Genomic DNA, 15,879 nt, shown 5'->3' with positions numbered 1-15,879 from the left:
ATAGTCTGAAATTTCGACAACAGAATGACTATGTAATTCCAGTTCCTTGATAAAATACCTCCTACAGCAAATTTTTTTTTTTATGGAAGGATCATGTTACGAATGAGGAAGCTGTAGACTGATTGGTTAACCTTGTTCTGTAGACTGGTGCCCAACAATAATGGTTACTGATGCTGAAAAGTTGCAGAGATGTCAAAATATCTCAGAGTGAGATGGTTTGGATTGTGATGAGAGGGGATGAGGAATTGTTAATCAGAAAAGTATTGGATATGAAAGCAGAAGGATAAAGACCAGTAGAAAGGCCCAAAAAAAAAAAAAAAAATGGAAAAGGTAAATTTTCAGAATAAAATTTATTATTTGGATACTTACCTACCATTAAAGATAGCTTATGTCTCCACTCCAATAGGCACGTTGGCATTCAAATAAAAGAAGATTGAATGGCTGATGTGGAAAACTCTAATTAATCTGTTCTCCACCAGGTACTTTTTGAATGTTTTAGCTCTTGTCAGAATTCTCCTTGAAAGCAAGACAAAATCCACTCCACCAATTGATCTGGAATCCTTTCTGGATCTTACTGCTGCCAGAAGTTGGATTCTATTAAGGGAGCAAGGCTCTCATATGTGTGCAGTGAAAAGCAGCCTTGTGGAGAAAACCCACTTCAATTGAGCCAGAATGAAAGAAGTGGCATAAAGGGAACCCTGTGCATGGGTCTGAAAGCCCCAAAAACAACAGTCCACTATAAAGGTATAACGGTATGCTTCTATCCAATATATACAACTTCATGCTCCCTAAAATATCAAAACCTGGGATTTAAAACAAAAAACCTAAAAGTCTGCTCTTCCTTTGGTTCAGGAAAAGGCTTTACCCACTACTAGTAGCAAACTAAGGGATTTACCATTTTCAGATGTGATTCTGCTTACTCAACGTAGTGAGTGGCAAAAACCAAAATGCACTTTTACTGCGCCGCATCAATCATACCCTCGAGCACAAATTTTTACAAAGCTAAATGAAGTCAAAACTGCTCTTACATTATGAATGTTGACCTTCAATAAAGGTAAAGGTATGGAACTGGCTTCTAACGCACTAGCTTGATCAAATACATCACAGAGAACATCATGTTCTTTGACAAAGATGTTCTAAATTTTCAAAACCACTACTCAAGCCTAAAGACCACTAGCTAATAAGTCAATTTTTGACTGCTCCTCCAATTTCGCAGCAACTGGTGGACTTGCGTATGACCACTCCAAAGGTAGAACTTGTCTTTCTTGAATCCTCAATCGTCTGAAAAATTGTCCTTCTCTGGAAAGAAATAAAGAACCAATACTATGTAGTTCACTTTCACCCAAAGAAGCAGTCTTTCTGCTATGATTAAGTTTTGATCAGGTGTCTGCATGGTAGAAACTTCCATATAGCAAGGAGTTCCAGTTTTTAGGGATAAACCTTCCAGGAATCTTCAACAATCTTAACACCCTATCGTCTCTGTAAGATTTACTGGGTGTATTGTAAGTCATTGTCACAAAACTTGTAACTCTTCATTTTGTATTATGAGATGGGGGGAAGAAACAATGAAACCTGGATGTAGGTTTAAGAATAATAAACTTGTTACTTTGTAGTTTCAGTGTCCCTCCCACAGAACCTGATGACATTGATGGTCTTGGATTTACTTACTTTTGCTGTAAGCTGCAATTTGTTATGCTGATACTGCACTGTAATTGTGCCTGATTATTCTGACAAATTCTCCAGTGAGGCTATGTGTACTAGAAAAGAAAGCCATTACTGTGAAGGAAGCTACCTTATAGGCTAAAATTCTTCGAGAAGAAGCACAAAGTATCTGTTCATCTTCTGACAGAAAAGCCTGCAAACTGCAAGTCTTCCCTCATGCCCAGATATAGAAAGGACTGCTGAGGAGGAGTTAGGGAAGTCTACTGAAAATCATAATACATAGAGACTGAGTCAGACGAAGCTGCATATCCTTGGCCTTTGTAATACCTTTAACAGAGTTGGCCAACCTGAACCAGTTGATTCAGTAGAAAAGAATTCTTGCTTTAAAAGACAACACCATCCCCCATAGGCAACAAATTCCTTATGAATACTTGAGGCACTGTATACAAGCCAAAACAACATGCCTTGAACAGGAATATCTCCCCTGCAAATATGCATCGAAGGAACTTGCGTGATTGATGTGAGGAAAATGCATCCTGCATATCCAGTGAATCATCAATCTTCTTTTAGAAAATCACTAAAACCATGCTGGAATGAAAGAGAAACATTAATAGAGGCACAAGGAAGAGACTTGCCAATAGCCAAAGAAACAGCACGTAAAGAATGAACAGGTGCATTTCGAGGAGAAAAAGGAACAGCAGACATGGATTTAAAATAAGTAGAAGAGATTGGCTTAACAATCGACTGAGACAATGTAACATCAGAATAAGTACAACTCACTCCAGACATTTTATTACTAATAATAACAGTGTACACCTATACAGTACAATTAATCTACTCCAAACATTTTATTACTAATAATAACAGTGTACACCTATACAGTACAATTAATCCTATTGGTGCTAACAACCTCATTACTAGATGCCAATGAAAGTAGAAGTTTAATATGGTGAGAGGCTTAACATTTACCAAAATGATCTTTCCGCTAAGGCATAAAACAAGACTCAGAGCATGAAAAACAAGAGACGAGTGATGGGGGGCACAGAAACATATTGCCCCAAGGACCAACCCAGTTCCCTGGCAGCAGACTTCCAACTGTCGCAGGGCAGCCCTAGGCTTGGGCTACAGATGGGAGAGGGCACCGACACTTTACCTCTTACAGGGGAATGCGAAAATGATCACATGCTATGGGGGACCTGGAATGGTTCCCTAACAAATTCAGACAAATCTTTTACTGACTAAAATAAGGTTTATGTCCTGTTCTAACTTCTCAATACTCTTTTTCCTGAACCACAAGGGAAGCGGAAGGCAGAGCTAAAGAGCAAATCTCAGTACCAACTAAAGCATTAGCAGAGGAAAAAGCCAAAGACAATATGGAAAACTGTAGGACCTGGAGAAGGGGGAAAAATGCAGGTTTGTGTCCTGACCTAACTATTTGCTTTTGTAATCTATCTGCTTCCCGTTTCTTCCTATACTAAGGAATGTAAGCATAAAAAGTCTTTTGAAAATCACTATGTTCCTTCCATTTATTCTCAAAGTCACATTTTATACCCCTGCAGCCACAAAACTGTGTCTATATAACTCAAAAAGCAACATCCTTCTAACACAGTGATCACTCTTACAGAACCTAACATTCCCAGCCTTGATTCCAGTGGAAGGCATTCTTGGAAAAATAAATGTACAATAGCTTGAAAGCAGCAAACGGCCAAAACCATGAAATACCAACAAGCACCTATACGCAATGGCAGCAAGGAGAATTCTGATAAGAGCTAAAACATTTGAAACACACCTGGTGGAGAATATGTGAACTACAAAGTCTTCTGGGTCAGCTATTCAATCTTCTTCTTTTGTCTGAATGCTGACTCACCGATTAGTGTGGAGATATAAGCTATCTTTAACTGTAGATAAAATTCATTCATTCCAATTAAATGTCATTGATGAGGACCTGGACTAGATGGTAATTTAGACAGAAAGTGCATGTCTAACCTCACTAAGGGAAAAATTGACAACAAAAATTATTATGATGTATTAAACTCTGACTGAGAACACAAAATTAAATTATTTTTACTCTTGAAGAAAAAATTATGTGAAAGAAAAACTTGCTCAAATATAAAACCATCACAAATAACAGTGACACTACACAGTCATCTGTTTTGATAAAATAAAACGCAAATCTCTAGAATGGAATACTAAACTGCTCAATGTTTATTACACAGTAATATATGATTATTATTATTATTTAATATCATGCAGTACAGTTTAGATTAAAAGTTACTGAAAGACTAACCATGAAAATACTTGCAAATATATTTGATTATGCAATACCATAAATATCTAAGATCAAAACCCGTCTACCACAGATATATACAGCAATATATACTGAGGGCTGTAAAATGAACACAAAAGAAAACTAAAACTTATCATCAGCTCAGTATTTTTAGTATCGATAATATTAAAACTGCCAGTATTAAGTGCATTACATAATGTTTGCTATAGCTTCATATTTTCCCGTAGGATTATAATATTCATTCCAAAACATTCCTAACCTGTCACTAAGTTTGCAAAACAAGAACTGAAGGTGGAGCTGTTATGAGATATTGACTACAGTATTCCCTAATGTTGCCCACATAAAAAATTTATGATTAAAATATCACTGCAGTAACCTTACAAACATTATACAAAGCTTTCTTCCATCTACTCCACTATTTCTTGACAGCAATCCAGCAAAGTTCAAATTAATTTCCATCTTACAAATCTCAAGATGACAAAATTCTATGTAGAAAGGGAGCATGATTATGCTATCACATTATACCTGACAAAGCTTACCAAAACTTCATCATATGCTAAAGAATACTAAAAGGTTACTACTTGCTTTTCTATTCATGCATTAGACATTTGTTCAGTCCCATGAACTAGGTCTGCCTTGGGACTATACTACAACTAATGTACGTAAGTATATGGTTAAGCCACCTGTAAGTGATGTAAACTGTTATCCACATGAGCTCTGCATGTAATAGTTAGTTTTATATATCACCAACTAGTAATACCTATCATCATCATCTCTATAATTTATAATTCCTGGAATCACCTGAAAATGAGTTTACTATCTGCATTAAAAAAAAAACATTTAATCTACTCAGAAGCGTTGTTTATTCTGAAGAACTTATTTACAATCACAAACTTCTGGTATTTAATTTCATATTATAAGCACACTTTGGACACAAATTCACTTTCAAATCTGTTCTTATCCTTAACCAATACTGATTATCCCACATCACAGTAACAGTAGCAAATTTTAAAAAATGGTTAAACTCCTTTGGCATTCGATGTAATCTTTCCTCGCATCAATCATGGGGGAGATTCTGTTTTGTCACCAGCCAAACCAATAAGTGCTCTTCGAATCTCTTCATTTACTTGGTCATCATCGGGAACCTCTGATAAGACCCAAGTATCATCAGTGCTCTTCAGTGACTCTCTACACACAGGGCAGGTCTTATCTACAACAGTCCTGTGAAAAAAGTTATTATAAGTGACTCTACACAACGGGCAGGTCTTATCTACAACAGTCCTGTGAAAAAAGTTATTATAATAGGTAACTATTTTTTCAAAATGAATAAGCAAAACCAAAAGCATATAAAAGTTCCCTAAAATTAAGAACAATGATAAGTATAATGGAAAAAATGACAATTTTTAAAGTAAACTGCATTTTTCCTATAAGGGACAAAAGCATAAAAAAGTTCTCTAAAATTAACCCTTAAACGCTGAGCCTCTATTTACAAAAGTGTCTGTCGTATGCCGGCGGCATTCGGGAGTTAGCGGTGAAGCGGAAAAAATTTTTTTAAAAAAATCACGGAACACTTAGTTTTTAAGATTAAGAGTTCATTTTTGGCTCCTTATTTTTGTCATTGCCTGAAGTTTAGTATGCAACCATCAGAAATGAAAAAAATATCATTATCATATATATATAAATATTGAAATATATGACAGCACAAAAAAAAATTTCATATATAATTGTATACAAATCGCGCTGTGAGCAAAATGGTTAAAGCTAACGAGTTATTTTTTTTCTTTGTATTGTACACTAAATTGCGATAATTTTGGTATATAACAAACTGTAAAACGATCAAAGCAACACAGAGAAAATATTATCACAAAATGATGCATGAATTCGTAATGCGCGGACGTAAAAAAAGTTTTTTTTTTTAAATTCACCATAAATCGAAATATTGTGCTAGAAACTTCCCGTTTGTTGCAAAATGAAGGTAATTGATTGAACATTACTAGACTTAAGTGTTTTAGCTTACAATTGCAGTTTTCGACCATTTCGGTCGAGTTAAAGTTGACCGAAGTTCGAATTTTTTCTATTTATCGTGATTTATATGAAAATATTTCAAAACTGATGAAAGCTACAACCATGAGTTATTTTACGTTGTATTCTGCATGAAATTGCACACATTTTCATATATAAAACTTTATGTAACGACTAATATAAAACGGTCCAAACAGTACGACAAAGTGACAAAAGAATTTCTGAGATGTTCGGCCGAGTTACCGCACGGATGTAAGGAAAAAGTTTTTTTTCAAAAATTCACCATAAATCGAGATATTGTGCTAGAGACTTCCAATTTGTTGTAAAATGAAGGTAAATGATTGAATATTACTAGAATGTAAGAGTTTTAGCTTACAATTGCGTTTTTCGACCATTTCAGTCAAGTTAAAGTTGACCGAAGGTTGAAATTTTGGCACTTATCGTGATTTATATGAAAATATTTCATGTTGTATTCTACATGAAATTGCGCACATTTTCATATATAAAACTTTATGTAACGACTAATATAAAACGGTGCAAACACTATGACAAAGTGACGAAAGAATTTCCGAGATGTTCGGCCGAGTTACCGCGCGTGACGCAAGGAAAAAGTTTTTTCAAAAATTCACTATAAATCCAAATATTGTGCTAGAGACTTCCAATCTGTTGCAAAATGAAGGTACATGATTGAATATTACTAGAATGTAAGAGGTTTAGCTTACAATTGCGTTTTTCGACCATTTCGGTCGAGTCAAAGTTGACCGAAGGTTGAAATTTTGGCACTTATCTGATTTATATGAAAATATTTCCAAACTGATAAAAGCTACAACCATGGGTTGTTTTTTGTTGTATTTTACATGAAATTGCACACATTTTCATATAGAAAACTTTATGTAATGGCTAATATAGAACGGTGCAAAAATTATGACAAAATGACGAAAGAATTTCTGAAATTTTTGGCCGAGTTACCGAGCGGACGTAAGGAAAAAGTTTTTTTCAAAAATTCACCATAAATCGAAATATCGTGCTAGAGACTTCCAATTTGTTGCAAAATGAAGGTAAATGATTGACTATTACTAGAATGTTAAGAGTTTTAGCTTACAATTGCGTTTTTCTACCATTTCGGTCGAGTCTAAGTTGACCGAAGGTTGAAATTTTTTGTAGTCGACACACGGTACGTCCACTCGGCAACCGACAGACAATTTTAGTCGACGTACAATACGTCCAGTCAGCGTTTAAGGGTTAAGAACAATGATAAGTATAATGAAAGAAATTACAATTTTTAAAGTAAAATGCCTTTTTCCTATAAGGAACAAACTTATACCTTTTGAATAGATGTACCTTGGCAAAAGCTGCTTTGTTGAAACTGTTTACAAAGTAGTTAAGTATGGTGGGTAGAAGAGAGGCTAGGAGTGCCATCCACTCCCCTGACTGTCAACTCCTTAAGGAAAATGGACAAATGTAGGAACATCTGAGGTAGGATTATAATACACAACTTTGGATTTAGCTATGAAAATACAATTTACTTTGAAAAACTGTAATTTGCTCCCATGTAAATTAAAACCACTAATACAAGGAGACTCAATCCTTAGGTGGGAGGTATTGACTATGGAACATAACTGGTGGTGTTTCTTCCACCCCAGAATTGCTAGCTTTCTGGTCATGTGTGAAAATAGATGGAGGATGACTCTTGTAACCTCCAGTACAGCCTGACATTTCTGTGGAAAAGTTTGGGTTTGCATGAACAATATACTCTAAAAAGTTCAAAGGAACCTGATTTGTATAGGAAGGCCAGCAGATATTTTATTGCAATTAGACCAAAAGACAATACAGTACAGTAGTGCTCTATTCACCACAACCCCTTGTTAGAAGCAAGGCAGAGGAGTCAAATCTAAAAGCTGAAGCCATAGATGTATACTCTGTTGTGTAAGTCACTTGCATCTGGGAAAAGGCAAAGCAAAAGGCCCTTACTGCTGAGATGAAGGGGAGTCTGTCCCAGTGAGGGCAAAGGAGGAAGTCGAAGATCAATTAATTAGACAGACCCCTTCATTGTCATGTGGTTGTGTAGAGATCACTCTGTGTACCTACAACCTGCCCTGGTATCTAAACCAGTCTCCTATTACATTCCAATACACTAAAATGTACCTGGCTGAAAGTCAAGGGCAAACTGCCCACTCACGTCCAATGCCTTGCCTAAAGCCAAGCATGGGGGACCGTACCTCCTTGCTTGGTGACACATGCTACCAAGTTCGTATTTGCTAATTAATACTACCAAGTGGCCCATCCAGAGTGCTGATGTGCAGATGGTCACCTCTCCTCTACACACCCGAAGCAAATTAGCCCTCTAGGTATATATGCCCCAACCCTCTTGATATGTCTGAAATCAGGAGGAAGTTTGGGGAACTCTAATGAGAAAGTTCCTTTCATTCAGCCACAAAGCCAGATCATCCATCAACTCCTGGTTGAGGGGCACATACTGTGTTGGAAAATTGTTAGAAGGAGACCAAAGTCACTTCAAACATAAATGGAAGGGATGCTAGTGAAGTCGCCAAGGAGGAATAACCTTCTCCATAGACAAGTGACTGAGAATAACCTGCCACAGGTGAGTTGGTGTTCCTATCATGACAAGACCTATTCTAAACTCACTGATCCGAAAGTTTGCAGGAAAGACCTCTCACTGCTACGAACCAATCAGCATACCATTTACACTTTGTATCCTGATTGGGGTGATGATCCAACTTCAAGTTTATCACAGTCCACAAATCATGAAAAAATGGAAACAGAGAACCAAAATCTTGGAGTACCTGCATCTCTACCCCAGGATCAACCGATCATCAAGATAATGTAGAAGGCCTATTTCTACCTCATGTGAATGTCCCCAAGGTTACATCACAGTGATTACATCTGTGGTATGCTGTTCTGCACAGGCAAAATGGGGAAACTTCCTGGAGTCCTGATGGCTGTTTATCTGAAAATAAATATCCTACACATTAACAGAATGCACAAAGTCACTCACTCGGATGGAATCCAGTACACCATGGGATTTCAATCCTGAAACAAGTATGGAAAACAAACTTGTTACAAGGAGAGAGATAGATGAAAAGCCGAATACAGAGGTCCAGAGAGCAGTCACTAATGACTTCCTATGAGTCTCTACAGCATAGTCCAATCCTCCTACAATAGGGCAAGGGCTCTAGGTAATCCTGCAGAGTAGACTGGGAATAGGATCAGCAAAGAAAAGTGGGGCATCAGTCCTTGGAGGGAGGCCTTTAGATACCCAAAAGGATCCCGGTCAATCATTGGCACTGCCAGTGCCACATTTCCTGATGGTGTAATAAGCACTACTCATGGAAATGGGAGATGGGGAACACTAGCGACAACATCCTCTTTCCCTCTTCTTACCTGCCTTTCTGGCTGGGGCCTGAGAGGCAAGCCAAAGGGGATGGAAGTTTCCTGAGATCTTGACTTAGTTTTAGGAAAGGCCTGGACTTTTTCCAATCCTGATTTTGTTGACAAAAGCATCCCCTAAGACTTGGCTAAGATCCATTCTGCAAACCCCAAAGGAGCTTTGAAGAACACATGGTAGATCAAAGTATCTTGAGTCTCAGCATGTCAACCAGGAACTGTCAGAGGGAAGAGCAATGAGGATTCTAGCAGTAACCCATTCCAAAGAGAGAGACCATTCTCAGTTGAAATATGTTTCAAGACAAGGCCAGGAATGGCATTGGGCTCCCCACAGCTACATTTGCCTACAGGTTATCACGCTGATGAATCAGTCTGGTGAGAGGTAGGTCAAAGCCCCTACTTCCAACACCAACAACCTTAACCTTGTCTTCCTCAGAAAAGACACCTCAAAGACACAAGTCTGCCAATGCATTTGAGCCACAGGTCTAGCCAAGATAATACTCAAGAGGCAATAGCAATGATTCTATGGCTGTTGCTTTGGCAGAAGGGGAAAAAAAGATCCCATCAGCATGAAGATTCCCCATAAGATGACAAGTCGACCTTATGGGACATGACTCAACATTTTCTGGAGTGTAGGAACATGACTCAACATTCTCTGAAGCATATAACCTTCGCTGGTACATCAAAGGTGGGTGAAGAAGTTGGAGGAATACCTAGAGGATGTTCACTTCCTGAAGACCAGTGTGCTTACAAATGAGGCAAGTGGTCTTGTAGAATCTACCCGTTGACGTTCCTGAGGAACAAGTCCTTCAGGATGTTCATAGGAGAGGACCTGCTATAGAAGCAGAAGGTAAAAGCACATCAGCCCAATCTGGCATTTACTCCAGAGATTTAGGAGTCAAATGTCCCATATGACTGGTACCAGAGACTGGTCCGTGATAAAAAAAAAAAAAATACACTGGGATGGACTGGTAATATCAGCCCCTTTGCCCTTTTGGCTTAGGTTCAGTGGCAGAAACAAACCCACCAGAACCAGTAGCAGAAACAAACCCCCCAGAACTTGTACTGGATCTATTGGAACAGATATACACTACCATACCCATACTGGACATTAGCTGACCTGGAAGGTTGGTATCAGGAAAGAGTATGGGGATTGATCATGCATGTGGCAATCACCCTTGAACACAGAATAGGTACTGTACATGGAAAATCAATTATGGCATACCTGTGAACCTTCTGATCCAGTTCTGAAGAACTGGGATAGTTGTAGACTGCAGTTATCACAGAATTCCTACTGCACCTTCAAAGGGGCACACATAGCAAGTGAAGAGTTTATGTTGGTAGTCATTTCCCAGGAAGACTGGGCATGATCAATCTCATGAACCAGGGATCAGTCTCCAACATGCTCATGAAACAGGCTGTCTGCCCTGTACATGGTCACCTGTTCCTGTGAAAGAACACAGGGATTGTTGTCCCTTTTTAACATAGAATTAAGGCTGCTAAAAGTGTTGAGGAACGGTGAGGAGGTGGAGGAAGAGGATGATGAAAATGAACTTATGCTTCTTTGCCCTATTTCTACCCTGCACTTCAACACTGTCAAATATTTTGATAATCTGTTCCTCTAATTCTGCTGTTAATATTAGGTTACCATAAAATAGCTTCCAGGGGCCTCCCTTTCTCCATTCCCCAATAGCTTCCTATATTAATGTGATAAATAATATACAGTATCTGGTTCTAATTCTTGATGAAAACTAACATTTACTTCATAATAATCTATTATACCTGTCAATGTCTTCACTCTAAATGTGGTTATGGTATACTGTATTAACATCACAAGCTCAATGGACTTTTCTGATTCTGCACTTTTCCTTAACGACCACCTAACTACTTGGTTTGATGGCTAAAAATCCCCCTCAAAATCCCCTACTTTATTGGCAAAGATGAAGAATGGGTTTGGCATCCCAAGGAGATTTAAGGTTCCTGGGAGGCAAATCTCTCAAAAACTTTGCCATACCTTTTGCAGTTCACTAGATAAGCCTAAGTCTATGTCCCTGGTCTCAAACACCTATGGTAAGACTGACCTGTACCTTTTGATCACTTACACTGATAGCCCTTTTGATGGTCAAAGAAATAGCAAGTCAGCTACCTGGGGAATAGTGGCGCATAGTGGATGATCAAAGCCTTTCCTACAACACTAATTGAAAAAGGCATACCACTGGGACTAATGCAGTCGGGCTGTAGACCTACATGTGCACGAAGGGCTGGGAAATTTTAGGAACTCCTGGAAATATGAGAGGAACCCCTGTAGTCTTTCCATTGTTCAACAAACAGCTTGCTTTGCTGGAGTCCAGTCTAACTTGACCAAGTTGATGACTAGACCCAGGTACTGACATAAGTTAATGAGAAAGTTGAGGTGTTCCCAAAGCTCTCGGTATGAAGATGCTATAATCTGCCATTTGTCAAGATACCTCATCAATCTGATACCCCTACTGTGAACCCAGATAGTAACTGGGGCCATTACCCAGGTGGGGCTGAAAAAAGACTGAAGCCCTGTGAATGGGGATTTACAAGTAAACATTTTTCAGATCCAGACACACATTAAAGCCATTCTTTGAAATGGAGTTACAGAACAGGGGAAAAGCCTCCATCAGGAAAGGTGAGAGCTGAAAATAAAGGTTCTGGGGACTCAGGTCAACATTTAGACTACAACTCCGAAAACCTTTGGACTAAAAAAATCTGCTGTACCACTTTAACTTGTAGCTCCTTTGACCTGCACTTATTTTACTTTCAGGTACAATGCATGGAAATTTTCTGTGGTTGTTACATGGGAATTGAGTGGTAAAGGATCTGTGATGGAGGTGAGGTATTTATCTCCAGATGAGGGAACCTTGCTTCAAGTCTGAACCACCCAATGGTACCATACATCTGGATACAGGCACCACATGATGTTGAATGACCCAAGATTGAAAGGAAGCTTCTTCTCCAACATTGCAGGTTTCTGAAGGAGGCTTCTCAGCATTTCTCAAGTCAAGGAGTCTGGCATTTCTCCTGTTTTTTTCTGGTAAGCAGAAATGGCAACTGCAGCATCCTTGGAGCTGAGGGCTAATTGGGATTACAGGATAGAACCTAATAGCTGGTATCCAAAGAGACATACTGTTGCTTATTCTAGAGAAAGGGAGAAAGCTGAGACCTGTAAAGTTCCTTCTGTTTCTTTCAGTGAGACTGAGGCTCTCTAAAGGGAATGGAGCTGCCTAAAGACCCTGACACTGCCAGGGTAGTGTAGTATCTATCTTCTCAGACATATCCTTGATAGTGAGGCAAGGAACCAGTGTTTTTCCATAACAGTACAGTCATGAGACTGACAACTTACTTACAAAAGTATATTGGATAAATCCCTAAGATGGAGTCTTTCTTTTAGAGAAAATTATTGGCTATGGAGTATGCCAACAAGGGAGGCTACCAGGTCTCCCAGATTTGAATAAATAGTCTGGATTCTTATGGTGTTGTTAAGCAGCTGGCTAGTAGCTCACACTATTTACCTTGTAAATGTGGTGTTTTCTCCAAGTTCTATCTTTAAATCCTTGTACTCAATCTCATTTATTTTCTGGAGCTCTTTATTTGGTTGTCCTACCACTGCACCTAACTCTTCTCAGTGTCTTGAGCACTGAGTAGCTAAAAGAGCCCATATGCTTGACTTGACTGTGTAGCCTTCTTTTTTTTCCCTTCTCAGCTTGATCCCTATTCAAGGTCATTTTTAATGAGCTTTTTCCATGTGTTTAAATCTTGTATCCTCATTTAATTAATTTCTTTGTCTTTCATGTCCTCTAAAATACAGTCCCACCATCTTTTAGGCCTTCTTCTCCTTCCTGTCCCTTGCACCTCCATTTAAATTATCTCTACTGCAACATGATGTTCATCTCCCTTTCATTGATGTTATCTCTTTTAGTTTAAATCCTCTGATTTCCATTGGCCCATATCGTTTCCTTTTAGCTCCTCCTTTCATTTTCAGTTGCAAGCCCATAACTGCTAACCAATACTGTGCAGGTCCATGGTCCCCAGGGATGATTTTGTATTGCAGTTCTTCAATTCAACCAAAGCTTTTCTTCTGTATGAAGTCTGACTAGATCTTGCAGTGCTCTGGTATGTGATCAGGTGTTCTGGCTGCTTACAAAGGAAATGTATTTACTATTCCCATGCCAAAAATACTGCAATATCAATTACCCTTTCATCTCTATTTTGGTCATCACAACATGTCCTCTATGGATGTGACTTATAGTATCCTTACTTCAACTGATGTGCCCATTTGGCCACCTTCCAATAATGATTCTTTCATCTGCTTCACTGATCCATTTCCTCATTCAAGCCTGCCTAGAAACTATTTCCTCTTCAGTACATCCTATCTGAGAAGCATACACACTCACAATGAGCATTATCCCCATACGTAGCTTTACCATCTGATCTTTCATTCTCCTTATGTATCTCACAATATAATTTTTAGGGTCTTCAGAAAGAACAATACCAGTGGCATTCCTGCCTTCCCTACTTGCAACACTATATAGAATTTTTATAACTATTTCCCAGTTTCATTGTTTTATTGCCCTTCTAAGGACTCCTGCACATCCACCACACGTATTCATATTTTACGTTAGATCTCCAGGCACATGTCCCCTTCGTCATGCTCCCTGTGTTTAAGCAGCCTTAATCTCAGGGGATGAGGCTGCTTCTTCAACTGCACCCATTCTTAATGCACAGCCACATAGCTAGGGCGATTAATCTGTGGGTTGCTTCCAGGTGATGTCCTAGCATTTGTACCGTTCACTGAGCAGCTCATTGCATAATTTGTTTTGGCAGATGTTTTACAGATGGATGCCGTTCCTGATTTCGACCCTCCCCAGTAGAGAGATGGGAATGATAAAAAACATGATCATTGTAGGAACAGCAATGCAGAACTGTAAACAAACTCCAGGGTGAATCCACTTTAGGGTCAAATTTCTCCTGCACATGGACCAAATTCTTCAAAACCACCCGACCCTCCTGTCCTAAATTCCCCTTCAGTCATTTATTTATTTTATTGACTAACTGACTGAGTTAATTTTTCAGCAGCTAAGTCAAAGGAAATCCCTGATCCTAACTAAACACCCCTCAGTTCCCCCCTCTTCCTCCCCACCTCTCCTTGACTTGCCCTTCCTCCTCTGCTGCTGCTTCTCCCTCCCACTGCACATAATTAATCCATAAATCCTTGATCTTACAGGAAAAAGGACTACTCTTCAGGGTAACCATGGGTTCCTAGAAACCTGATTTGGAACTCTTTCCTTGCATACATTCCCTAACATCCTTGAGGGTGGCATACATAATCAATGCTACTGGTGATTAGAAACCTGAGGACCACTCGGCTTTTATAGCAAAACTAAGTTCAGCTGCCAAGACTACTTGAGAAGGTTTGGCTACCTCTCTAGCCCATAACACCACAGGTCCAGTCTCTCTCTAAATGATAACTCATACTGCTGAGACAATTCAATATCTCAAGAAGATACTTGCCACAATGTAGTATTTTAGAGGCAAAAATCAGTTTTCATTACTTCCATTTTTTTCAGATTTATTTTGAGTCCATCTCTCTAGATATATGGAGCATTTTATTAAGCAAGCTTTGTAAATCATGATGTGTTTGTTGATTAGAGAAGCATCATTAAGTTTCTGCCATTATACTAGTCTACACATTTTCTTCCATCTCTGACCAGTGTTTTCATTATAAAATCTATTAAGTGGTACAAATATTATTTTAACTGCAATTTTAGATTGTTCCATGTGAATATACGCTGTTCTATATTAATAATTCTTCTCTGCTTGATCCCAGTCATGGTTGCTTTTCTTTGATGTGCTTATTCTAGGTGTTTCTAACACTCACCAGATGGCTCATTTCACAATCTGTTTTCGCAAGTGTTTTAATATGGATACCCATCCTGATTTCAACCTTCCCTATCTGGGCTTGGGAATGTATAGTGATAATAACAAAATATCAAAAATGTTTAAAATGTTGTTTAACAGTGATAATTTTATAAATTCAATAGGCTTGGATTTTCCTGCCATCTCCTTTGTTTAGTTGTTTTTACTGTTCCTCCCTACCTAACAGACATGCTAACTTTCTTCAGTGGATTTAGTCCTGTTTCTCTGCCAGGTTAGCTCAGACTAAAGATAGTTGGTAGCAGAGTTGTGTGCCATTTAATGCCTACACTTTGAACATTTCAAGCCAGTTTTTCACAGAAAATGGCCAATTAAAATGCCAAGTTAATTATTCATCAACAACAAGACATTTGGTGAGAACAGTATATTGCATCATCACCATTTTTATCTAGTTAGTTACTGCAATCAAGACAAGGTGTCTATGTCAAAGTAATTAAATTATTGCAATAAAAAATCATCACAATAAAAACAGTATTTTACTTAATTCTACAAGTGGGATCTGTGATGGGGTATATTTCTAGAGGTTTTCCAAATATCTACTA

The 15,879-nt window shown here is 38.4% G+C and overlaps 1 protein-coding gene across 3 annotated transcripts in view; it reads right to left on the bottom strand.

The window, feature by feature from the left end:
• Positions 1-3,837: 3,837 nt before the first annotated feature.
• Positions 3,838-15,879, bottom strand: part of LOC136825244 (RING finger protein 141-like) — a 68,601-nt gene continuing 56,559 nt past the window's right edge. For all 3 annotated transcript variants that reach the window (XM_067081305.1, XM_067081294.1, XM_067081285.1), the window contains one exon: positions 3,838-5,170. Coding sequence is in view for 2 of the 3 variants with exons in the window: in XM_067081294.1 (XP_066937395.1) it covers positions 5,011-5,170 (160 nt within the window). In the remaining variant the exon portion in view is untranslated. The remainder of the gene's footprint in view (positions 5,171-15,879) is intronic.

This window comes from Macrobrachium rosenbergii, chromosome 3 (genome assembly GCF_040412425.1).
Source record: "Macrobrachium rosenbergii isolate ZJJX-2024 chromosome 3, ASM4041242v1, whole genome shotgun sequence".
Lineage (NCBI taxonomy): Eukaryota > Metazoa > Arthropoda > Malacostraca > Decapoda > Palaemonidae > Macrobrachium > Macrobrachium rosenbergii.
The sequence above is the reverse complement of the archived record's forward strand: the minus strand, read 5'-3'. Positions and strand labels throughout refer to the sequence as shown.